Source organism: Mus caroli, unplaced genomic scaffold (genome assembly GCF_978045245.1).
Source record: "Mus caroli unplaced genomic scaffold, Mus_caroli_1 scaffold_18, whole genome shotgun sequence".
Lineage (NCBI taxonomy): Eukaryota > Metazoa > Chordata > Mammalia > Rodentia > Muridae > Mus > Mus caroli.
This window is the reverse complement of record NW_028227273.1, coordinates 7,375,001-7,387,340: the sequence shown is the minus strand read 5'-3', so window position 1 is coordinate 7,387,340 and position 12,340 is coordinate 7,375,001. Positions and strand designations below refer to the sequence as shown.

The following is a 12,340-nucleotide window of genomic DNA, read 5'->3' as shown; positions in this document are numbered from 1 at the left end:
AAAAAAATCTTTAAAATGTCTTTTATGTGTCTGTCTGCATGTGTGTCTGTGCCCCTGTGCATGCCTGGTACCTGAGGAGTTCAGACAAGGCTGTCAGATGTCCTGAAGCTGAAGTAACAGATGATTGTGAACCACTATGTGGGTGCTGGAAATTAGAACCTAGGTCCTTCCAAAGAGTAGTTAGTGCGTTTAAACATAAAGTCATGTCTCCTTTAAAAAATATGTATATACACAAATATACATATATATGTATACACACATATATACACACATATGCACACACATGCAAGCAAATATACATACACACATCCTCAGACACATACATATATACACACATATGCACACACACATATATATACATGCATATTCATACATACATACATATGTACATATAAACATACATACACACACATTCTCACACACATACATATACACATTCTGTCTCTGTCTCTCTCTCCTTCTGTCTCTCTCTCCCTCTGTCTCTCTGTCTCTCTCTGTCTCTCTCTGTCTCTCTCTGTCTCTCTCTCTCTCTCTCTCTCTCTCTCACACACACACACACACACACACACACACACACCACACACCCAGGCTGGCTTCAAATTCACAAAGATCCACCTCCTCTGCCTCCCAAGTGCTCCAAGGATTGAAGTCCTGCCCCACCACACCCAGGTCTGAAATGCCGAACTCCATTCTCGGGGAATGAATGGTCCCATCTACTTCAGGAACAATCTTTCTCTTTCAACCTTTGAGTTCTTTAGGCTCCCAGAAGCCACGGACACACACTCAGAATGGCAGCTCCGGGTGTCTGGCAACAGCTCCTGCGTGGCTCACATCGGTATCGGCCCAGACAGCCAGGTCAGAGAACCCATAGCTCTGGAAAGCAGCTGCGGTCTTGGAGCCCAGGGTGGCGCTGCATCAGAAGCTTCCAGACAGCATGGCCGCTGCATCGACAGACAACCCAGAACACTGCAGTGCTAGCTTACAGGTCCCTTCTCCACCTGCCCACACACACACACACACACACACACACTTACAGGTCCCTTCTCCACCTGCCCACACACACACACACACACACACACTTACAGGTCCCTTCTCCACCTGCCCTGCCTACACACACACACACACACACACACACACCAGGCACACATACACACTCACACACACACACACACACACACACACACACACACACTTACAGGTCCCTTCTCCACCTGCCCACACACACACACACACACTTACAGGTCCCTTCTCCACCTGCCCTGCCCACACACACACACACACACACACACAAGTGGAATCCTAATACCGATCGCCCTCCACAGTGTGTCTCTTAAAATACTTACTGAACTGACAGGCAAGAATCGGGGGACCTTAGATCGAAAACAAGAAGTAATAGAGCCTTTGGGGGATGCCTTCAGCTCATAGTCACCTGGTCCAGGGCCCTCGTGCTGAAAAACATTTTAAAAAGTAAAGGACTATTTCATTTTCACTAATGTTTGGTGTGTTTTAAGGCATTATTTGTCTTCTACAAATAAACACATGAATCATTGATATAATAGAAACTTCCAGATCTGGGCTTGCAAAAGCTTATGAGTGTGACCTAAAAGCATAAGAAACTGGAGTAGGAACCGTGCTATCTGCTCAGCTGCCCCAGGTATAATCATGAGAGGAGGAAGGAGACCAGTCACCTCTGTGTGCGCGTGCGTGCGTTAGTTAGGGTTTCTATTGCTATTGGACCAAAGCAGCTTGGGGAGGAGAGGAGTTTATTTGGCTTACATTTCCATCATTGAAGGAAGTCAGGACAGGAACTCAAGCAGGGCAGGAACCTGGAAGCAGGTGCTGATGCAGAGGCCATGGAGGAATGCTGCTTGCTGGCTTGCTCTCCATGGCCTGCTTTTTTATAGAACCCAGGATCACCTGCCCAGGGCTGGCCTCACCCACTATGTGCTGAGCCCTCCCACACTGATCACTAACTAAGAAAACGCCCTCCAGTAGGATCTGATGGAGTCATTTTCTCAGTTGAGGCTCCCTCCTTCCAGATAACTCTAGTTTGTGTCAAGTTGACAGAAAACTAGACAGCACAATAGGCTATTGACACTTGGCCCCATGGGAGGACAGAGTTGCCACCTGGCTTGAATCCCAGAACTTGGGGGTCAGCAGAAACCACAGGAAACGTTTCATGATGAACATCTCTCTGCTTGGCAGGGAGGCTTCCAACTCCACTCTCCGGATGATAACAGGATGGACCTTTTCCCTTCGGTGGCTAGTATGAGTCGCTTTTACCAGAGGGAGCTGTGGGAGGGACCGCAGTTAATGAAGTACAATCTGATCTGGACTGAGCTCTGGGCAGCTTACCCGTGGGGGAGGACATGGCAGAGCCCAGCCTGCGTAGGAAACCATGCTGCTGAAAAGACTCAACGTGCAGGGGCTCTGTGCATTTTCCTGGCTTGCTGACCTTGAAGTTTGACTTATTTGGTTCTGACTTGGAATGGCCAATGAAAGTATAGAAATGGCAGGCCTTTAATGACCCCCTAGACTCCTCAAGAGCTCTGTTGTTCCTGCTAAGAAGCTGGGGCAACTTGTGGAAGCCCCTCAGTGAGCCTGAGTGGCCCAGAGCACAGCATCCTGAGTATTCATTCGGTTGCGTTGCGTCTCCACCCCGACACTCACATAGCCAGTGAACTCACGTTGTGCCTGATTGCGTTGAGTGGTGCATGCTACCTCACATACAGCTCAAACATGCTTTAATCCAGTGGATTCTAAACTGCCAGGACCTCAGGATATGGCTTTACTTGGACACAGGGTCTAACTCACATTGGGGTCTTGTCATCCCAGTGGGCACATGTCCAATGTGGCTGGTGTTCTCTTGGCTGAAAAGGAGACATTTGGACACACACACATGCATGTACACCAGAGGGAGAGGGAGAAAACACCATATGAAGACAAAAGGAGAGAAATATTTATAGCACAAAGGATGCCAAGACATTCCAGCAAGCCCCACGACAGACAGACTGAAGGTCTCCTCACACCTAGAAGAAACCAGCAAAGCGACCACTTGACCCAGGACTTCTGAAATCCCTCTCACTGGATATAACAAACACCCAGCTGTGCCATTCTTTTTTGCTTTACAGAAGCCAAGAAAACAAAATTGGAAGTATTCCTCTAGTTAAATCTTTCAACCAGCATGCCATGTTCCAGGCAATGGGCTGGAACGTAGCTGGAAATGATGGTCTCCTCATATCTGGTCTCCTACTTGGGGGCATTAGGACAATTTTGGGTTGAGGACGTGTGTACCCAGAATAAAAGCGCAATCTCCTGTCCTCGTGGGTATATCTAGGTGCAACCACATGAGTCACATTAGGATGAAAAGCTGGAAGTCGCTGAGCTGTGCGGTTTCAAGGAGCATCCTCAGGAGGAGGACACACCGCCTTCTCCCGCCCTCTCTCTGCCAGCTGACCTCGTGCCCTCTGCCCTCCACAGCTCTGAAAACAGAAGTCACGCTCAGCCTTTTACAACATTAAAATAAATCCCACCTTCTTTTAAATACTGGGACTGAAAACCACTGTTCCAGCTGGGCAGTGGCTCATACCTCCAACGCCAGCCCTCAGGAGGGAGAGACAGGCAGAGTTCTAAGTTCAAGGCCAGCCTGATCTACAGAGTGAGTTCCAAGATAGCTATGGCTACACAGAGAAACCCTGTGTCGAAAAAGAACAACAAACCCAAAACAACAACAACTCACTGCTGTTCCATTGGGAGAACTGAGTCCTAGTTGACAAGAAAGACGTATTTCTTTCATGGCTTATATTTTAGTGGGGAAACATCAGAAAAATATTAAATATTCTATGTACTGTACATGTCACCCAAAGGGACAGATGTAATGAGAGGGCACACTGATGTAGTCCCAGGGCGCCCAAGAAGTCCCTTGGAAAGCTAGCTACACCTGAGCTGAGCCGGACAGGAGGAAGAGGAGCCATTTGCAAGGCAAGACAGCTGGAGGAAGGGTCCTCGCTGGAAGCAGTGAGAGAGGAGGTCACAGCAGGCAAGGCAGGACAGGGCCTGGGGGATAAACCTGGAGAGGGCGCAGTGTTCGCCCCACTCTTGGGATAATTGCTGCATTGCAAAGATAGATAAATGAAAACTGGTAACTGGCCTGCACTGACCTGACTCATGAAAAAGTCCAAATGACTCTGTCTGGGCCCTGGTTCTTCCCTTTTGAAGAACATATTCAACAAATTTTAAAATTTTTTATGTTTTCTTTTAAGATATGTTCTTCATTTAACATTTCAAATGCTATCCCGAAATTCCCCCATACCCTCTCCCCGCCCTGCTCCCCTACCCACCCACTCCCACTTCTTGGCCCTGTCTTTCCCCTGTACTGGGGCATATAAAGTTTGCAAGACCAAGGAGCCTCTCTTCCCAGTGATGGCTGACTAGGCCATCTTCTGCTACATATGCAGCTAGAGACACGAGCTCTGGGGTTACTGGTTAGTTCATACTGTTGTTCCTCCTATAGGGTTGCAGACCCCTTCAGCTCCTTGGGTGCTTTCTCTAGCCCCTCCATTTTTTAATTTTTATGTTTTTTTTTTTTTACAAGAGCCCACAGCTTGAACTTTTAAAAAGAGATTTTGAGTTTTTTTTTTTTTTTTTTTTTTTTTATTTTTTTGGTTTTTCGAGACAGGGTTTCTCTGTGTAGCCCTGGCTGTCCTGGAACTCACTTTGTAGACCAGGCTGGCCTCGAACTCAGAAATCCGCCTGCCTCTGCCTCCCAAGTGCTGGGATTAAAGGCGCGCGCCACCACGCCCGGCTCGATTTTGAGTTTTTAAAGCGATTGGATATTTCAAAGAGACTAAACTTTTACTCCTGGAATTTGTAAAGACTCTGGATTTTAGAGTTTTGTGTTTTTACTGTGAGATCCTGGGAGTGAGCGAGCGAGAAAGGAAAGGGTTAAAGGTGACACGCTCAGCCTGTCACATTGTTAAGGAGGGACTGTCCAGGGTAGCTTTATACAAAGGGCCACTTAGAGGGCCACTTCGTCCTCTGAGAGGACTAAGAAAACGCCTCCAAAATCATGTAGGGCAGTTTCTCAGTCAGCAATTGATGAGTTAGAGCCCCCTTTGTGGGTGGTACCATCCCTGGGCTGGTGGTCCCTCCATGGCCTCTGCATCAGCTCCTGCCTGCAGGCTCCTGACCTCGCTGCTTCTGATGATGGCCGTGGTGTTTCATCACAGCAAGAATGAGTCTAAGAACCTGGTTTCTACACAGTCTATGAAGTCCGTGGTGTTTAGTTACAGAAAACAGACTAAGACGCCAACCAGCCTTTACGTTATTTTGTATATTGCTCAGGCTGATTTGGAATGGGTTTCTATCACTTGCAATGGAAAAGGTACTATTTTTTTTCTTCTTCTTCACCTTTTCTCTCCACTGTAATCAGACACTGCTGTAAGTTTAGTCTGTCTCAGGAAAGGCACTGGTCTCAGCTGGACAGTAAAATGCCACTGCTGGTGTCAGCGCCATTGGATGAGCTCCACAGACTGTTGGGAAACTAGTCGTCAGGACAGGCATGGCAGCTTTGAATCCTAGTACATCTGTGACTGTATTTGAAATGCATTTTCCAAACTGTATCGTCCACAGGTGAGGCTCATCAGGGAGGAGACTCCTGTAACAACCCAAATTTCCAAGTCCCATCCGAGCAAAAATCAATTTTCTGCTTTATTCCATACAACCATGTTTATATTAATTACTCTCTGTTCCCCTGGAATTTCAAGCTGTCAGCTTAATTTTTAATTGAACTCATTCCTCAAGTCCAGGAACTGCTGGAATGAGCCAACGCTGTAGCACGCCGCACTCCTGATACTCGCAACCAGGGTGCTTTCTCCCAAATGTGATCGAAACAGACAACACGGATGTCACTTGTGCCTGCTCTGTCCACCTGGTTGGCCCTTCCCTCCCATATTCTACGTAAGACAGTCTGTCAGTTGTAGCAATACCAAAATGACTGGACATGGTCTTTACATCAAATAAAGAAAACATGGTCATTTGACATCAGGTTTGTTTCCACTAACAAGATATTATTTCTCTTCAGAAACTGTGTTTTGGAAAGTCATAAGGCATTAGAAAAGAAATAACCAACTCGCCAGGTCATGGCACCTCACAGAGCCAGTGAAAGCAATGTCACTCATAGTTCCTGTTTTTCCATATACACGATCTCGCCCAAATTAATCACAATTTATATTTATTATTTGCGTGTTGCATTTTTCCTTTTAGAAAAGGTTTATTTCTTTATTTAATGTGTGTGTGTGCGTGTGCTTGAGTGTGTGTGTACCACGTGTAGAAAGCCTAGGAGAGGGTGTCACATCTTCTGGAGCTAGAGCTGACAGATTGTCGTAAGTCGCTACGTGGGCACTCAGAACCAGACTCTGGTCCTCTGGAAGAGCAGCCAGAGCTCTTAGCTGCCAAGCTATCATCTCTCCAGGCCTGTCATTCATTCATTCATTCATTCATTCATTCATTCATTCATCCATTCAGAGACAGGGTCTTACTATGCAGCTCTTGCTGGCCTAGCGTGTATGATGTAGAACAGGTTGGCTTCGAATTTATGGAGATCCATCTGCCTCTGCCTACTGAATGCTGGGATTACTGACAGCTGCGTTTTTAAACTGTTCTATTAAGTCATCAAAATGAGAAGTGCCACATTATAACGTTTTCAGTAATCACTTTAGTGACTAAAGATGATCCTTTGGGTAGACATGTAAAATTCTTCAAAAGATCATTTTCTTTCTTCTGGCAACTAAGTTATTGTCATTATCAACGATTCCTTGATGATGTATTTGTTCTTTGATTTTGGTCTTCACTTTTGTTTAGTTGTAAGATGAGGTCTTATGGAGCATAAGATGTCCTAGGACTTTTGATGTAGCCAGTGCTAGCCTGAAATCTTGATGCTCCTCCCTCCAAGGCCCGGGAGCTGGGATTACAGGTATGAGCCATCACGAGCCATCACAAGCCATGGCTCCTCTGAAGATACACTTCTATGACTGACTGTTTCTGTATATGAGGGGAGGATCGTGTCAACGCAGAATTAGTGAAGTTGCTTTGGTTTGGTGCTGGGGATCAAACCCAAGGCCTTTCCCATGCAAAGCGACAGCCCTGCCATTGAGCTGACCCCTGTCTCTCCCCGGTTTCTGTGCTTGTTTGTGAGTACGTGTGAGTGCGGGTGGGTGTGAGTGTCTGAGACTATGTACATGTATACACGCATTTTCTAGGCCACACACACACACTCCTGCAGGCACCAGGCACACTGTCCCATTTCAGGCTGGAGTTTTTGATGTTGGTGGTCTTTGTGCTGTTTGTATCCCTCCTTGCAGCTTGCAATGTAGATCAGAGTGACCTCAAACTCACTACGTAGTCAAGAACCAGCTGAACTCCTGATCTGCCTGCCTCAGATACACAGATAGGACACCAGTGCTCGGAGAGTAATGAATAAATCTTGTATGAAGTTAATAAAACTGTAAATCATCGATAGCTGTGCACCCCCTTATGCTTGTAATTTGAGGTGAAAAATCATTTTCCAGCCAAATTTCCAAATACTCCTCCTGAGAAGCCCCTACACTTTGGGAACAAAATATAATCATTTAACTACTGAATTCCCTAAAATAGAACAAGAAGTCTATAACAGGTATGTGTGTGTGTGTACATGTGTGACTGTGTGTGTGTCGGTGTGTGCCTGCTCCAATATCTGTATCTGTGCATCTGTGTGTCTGTATGTATGTCTGTGTATATCTGTGTGTTTGTGTGTCTGTGTGTTTGTGTGCATCTGTGTCTCTGTGTGCGTGTCTGTCTGTATGTATGTCTATGTATATCTGTTCGTTTGTGTGTGTGTTTATGTGTCTGTGTATTTGTGTGTGTCTGTGTGTATCTGTGTCTTTTGTGTGTGTATGTGTCTGTATGTATGTCTGTGTATATCTGTGTGTTTGTGTGTATTTTTGTGTGTCTGTGTATTTGTGTGTGTCTGTGTGTGTGTGTATCTGTGTGTACCTGTGTCTTTGTGTGTGTGTATGTGTCTGTATGTATGTCTGTGTGTATCTGTGTGTTTGTGTGTGTCTGTGTGTGTGCTTGTATGTCAATGTGTGTGTCTGTGCTAGTATCTGTATCTGTGTGTATCTGTGTGTGCCTATGCTAGTATCTGTATCTGTGTGTGTCTATGTGTGTGTTTGTGTCTGTGTATGTATGTATGTATGTATGTATGTATGTATGTGTGTATGTTTATGTGTTTGTGTGTGCCTGTGTCTATGTGTGTTTATGTTTATGTCTGTGTGTGTGCGTGCGTGTGTGCGTGCACAAGTGCAACTATTATATGAGCACAGTGAAAATGACTTCAGGATGGGAGGACTTTGGTTCTCAAGTTCAAAGTCAATTTGCTTTTTGCTTTCTTTTCAACTTCCTCCCTCTCCTCCTGTCTCCCCCCACCCCTCCCTCTCCTTCCTTGCTTCCATTCTTTTTCTCTTTGGGACAAGATATTGAACCCAGGGTCCCAGGCACCCTAGACAAGTATTCTACCACTGAACTGCACACCAAACCTCATTAATTTTTTCATATTAAGACAAGAGAGGAAGAAGAAAGCAGACAGTGGCCTAAAATCGGGGAAAGCAATCATTAGGAGTCAGACAGGACCCAGGAGGACAAGGGGCTGAACTGGTTCAGGTCAGTCTGTGCATCTGTGAGACTGTCATAACCAATCATCTATTATTAATATATGCTAATTAAGACATTTTAGGGGCTGGAGACATGGCTCAGGGGTTTAGAACACTGGCTGCTTTTTCAGAGGCCCTGGGTTCTAATCCCATCACCCATATGGCAGCTCACAACTGTCTGTAACTCCAGTGCTAGGTGATCCCATGACATTTACAGTGCTGCGCACATGGGACATGCAGATGTGTTCAGGCAAAACGTCCATAAACATAAAAATAAAACTGGAAAGAAAAATTAAAACATTTTAAAAACTGTGCATCAAATGTGTGTGTGTGTGTGTGTGTGTGTGTATTCCGCGAAGGGCATAGAATATCCACTAAGGCGTTTGAATTTAAATTTGTGGGTTCATTTTATTTAAGAGTGAAAGCATTTGAACACTGTTACGCATTTCCGGAGCACGTGGTCTCTTGGGCTTTGTAAACCTTTCCCTAACAGCTCTAGAAGTTGACTGGAAATGTATGTGACAGAAGACAAAAGAATTATAAAGGGGGAATAGTTTAAGGGGCACAGCGCCTGCAATCGGGACGGCTAATGTGGAACAGGGAAAGGAGGACGACACTGGGATAAAAATGTCAAGAAATAAAATGTGTCTAGCAATGTTAGAGAAACGGATTCAAACACGCTGTACAATGCATTCGTGAATTCACAATAGTAAGAGAATAGATAAGATCACCATTATATATTTAAAAAACAAAATCATGCAAAATAATCTACACTGCTTTCATAGTCACCAGTTTTCTTTACCCGTAGGCTGGGGATTATAACGCAAACCCAGCTCCTCTGGGCTCCTCGCAGTCCACAGCCGGGGGAGGGGAACAGGTGCGTGTGCCCATTTCATAGCTAACTGGGTTCTAAAGAGGAGAAGGTGGCCCGGCCAGGATTCATCTGTACAGGACACCCGAGATCCATAGGTCAGATTTCTGGTGACTGCAGGATTCACACACACAGCAAGGCAGCAGCTTGTGCTGAGTCAGCGTCAACGGGGCCGTGTGGCACTGGGACCTCACCATAAACCCACAACACATTTCAGAGGGACTGGAGTCAGATGTGCTTGTCACTAGACACGGAGGCGCAGGCCTCTAATCCCAGCACTCAGGAGGCAGGAGCAGGTGGATCTCTGAGTTTGAGGTCAGCCTGGTCTACATAGCAAGATCCAGGCCAACCCCAAGACTACATAAAGAGAGCCTGTCTTTTAAAAAGGAATTAAGATTAAAGTTTAGAAGGAAATTAAAGAACATCTAAAGCAAAACTTAAATTTAAACTTGGGGCTGACGCAATGGCTCAGAGGGTAAGAACACTGACTGCTCTTCTGAAGGTCCTGAGTTCAAATCACAGCAACCACATGGTGGCTCACAACCATCTGTAATGAGATCTGACGCCCTCTCCTGGTGCATCTGAAGGCAGCTACAGTGTACTTATCTATAATAATAAATAAGTCTTTGGATCGGGGCCAGCAGGGACTGAGCAAGCGAGTGAGTGAGCAAGCGAGCGAGCGGGGTTGAATGGAGCAAGGAGAGGTCCTAAAATTCAATTCCCAATAATCACATGAAGGCTCACAAACATCTGTACAGCTACAGTGTACTCACATATGTAAAATAAATAAATAAGACTTTTTAAAAATAAAATAAATTTAAATTCGTAGTTTAAAAAAGAAGGGAAAAATAGGGATTTCACGTCTCTATTTGACACATTTGAGCACTGTGTGAGGAGCCGGGGGTGGGAGAGGCTAACATTCTTTTCTTCCCTGGGCTCCTGGATGAGAATGTGATAACCAACCACCCAATCTGCTGACAACAAAATTTTGTGTTTTGACCTTTTGTATAAATAAAGCCAAAGAATAAAGGTAAAATCCTTGAAAAACTTTTAAAAATATGCATTTTTTTTGGGCTATAGAGTTTCTACAAGCCAACAACAGCAAAAGAACATTAAAATCCACTCAATAATTGACCAGGCAAAGACCTGTGACCAGAGAGTACATGGAGGGCCCATAATAGAGGGATGGTGACTCTGGATGCAACAAGGGATTTACTCCACTGTCTGCAGCCTGCACATCTTCCCAAAGAAAGCTGTGGCAGCTTGGATGAGAATGGCCCCCCATAGGCTTTTATACTGAGTGCTTAGTCACCAGGAGTGTGGTGAGCCTTCGGAGGACTAGAAGGGTTAGGAGGTGTGGCCCAAGCCAGGCCCAGGGTCTGTGTCTCTGTGTCTCTATGTCTCTCAGTCTCTCTCTCTCTCTCTCTCAGCTATGTAGCTCTTAGCTTCTGCTCCAGCACCGGCCTGCATGCCGACATGTTCCCCACCATGATGATAATCGACGGACCAACCCTCTGAAACTTCAAGCCAGCCTCCACCTAAACGCTTCCTTTTATAAGAGCCACACTGGTCATGGTGTCTCCCCACAGCACTAGAATGTTGACTAAGGCAAAAGACAGAATGAAAATCAGGCATGGCAGGGCACTTGGGAGGAGGAGACAGGAGGGCGGGGAGTTCAGGGGTCATCAACTACATCAGAAGGTGGAGGCCTGCCTGCAGCTACGTGAAAATGTATCTCCAAACTAAACGTAGACCTCTCTTCACTCACACCAGCACCCACCACTTGCTGGTGGGTTGGTGTGTCAGCTTTTCTCCCTTGAGCAATACACTAAAAACAAGATGTAAACCCACCTCAATGTGAGCATGCAGGTTTTACCACCATGACCACCAAAAATGTAGCCGCACCTCATGAAGTAATAAAAATGGTGGAGTGCCCAGACCGCAGGGAGAACCTCTGGTGGATCCAGGAGATCTGGCAGAGTTACACTGGCCTATGAATGATAGAGCCGTAACAGACTAAACTGCTGACATTATGAGTCATTCAAAAAAAGAATGATTTAAAAATACCAAAGTATGGGGGCTGGAGAGATGGCTCAGTGGTTATAAGCAGGGACTGCTCTTCCAGAGGTCGTGAGTTCAATTCCCAGCAAGCACATGGTGGCTCACAACCATCTGTAATGAGATCTGATGCCCCCTTCTGGTGTGTCTAAAGACAGCCACAGTGTACTCATATAACTAATAAATAAATAAAACTTAAAAAAAATACCAAAATACTGAGAAATGTGTTTAGGAAAACTTCACGTTGTTTTTTTATTTGGTGTTTTGTTTTTTCTAAGGTCAAAGCTGGGTTTGGGAGAGACTTGGGTTGGGGGTACACACCTGTAATCTGGAACTGGAAGGAGAGGTGGGGCGAGTTTATGCCAGATTGGGCCACAGAGCAAAACCCCATTTCAGAAATAAAATCAAGTTCCCAGACATCAAGATGTGGGCTGATGAGATGTCTTAAGGAGAATCATTTCCACAGGATCCTGAATGCCTGGTTCAAGCCCTGGGACCCACAAGGGCGAGAATGAGAGCTCTCAAAGGTTGCCCTTTGGTCTCCACAAGTGTCCATAGTTACACACAAATAGAAAATGTTTTTAAAAACTCACTATGCTACCATAAAATTTCAGAAAAACTGAAATTTATATTCATTTATCTTTACTCTTTTATGTTTTTACTAAGTTCTTGAATTTTAGGCTGTCTGGCTTTGCAGGTTTTTACATTGCTGTTGTGCCTGTCA

General features: G+C 45.4%; 1 protein-coding gene across 3 annotated transcripts in view; it reads right to left on the bottom strand.

Moving 5' to 3' along the window:
• Stpg4 (sperm-tail PG-rich repeat containing 4) overlaps positions 1-12,340 on the bottom strand; it is a 42,674-nt gene that overhangs the window by 6,813 nt on the left and 23,521 nt on the right. For 2 of the 3 annotated variants that reach the window (XM_085832757.1, XM_021149813.2), the window contains one exon: positions 1,344-1,448. In XM_085832757.1, coding sequence (XP_085688883.1) covers positions 1,344-1,448 — 105 coding nt within the window. Of the gene's footprint in view, positions 1-1,343; positions 1,449-2,127; positions 2,293-12,340 lie in introns of all 3 variants that reach the window. The other variant, XM_021149811.3, reaches the window with a different exon arrangement.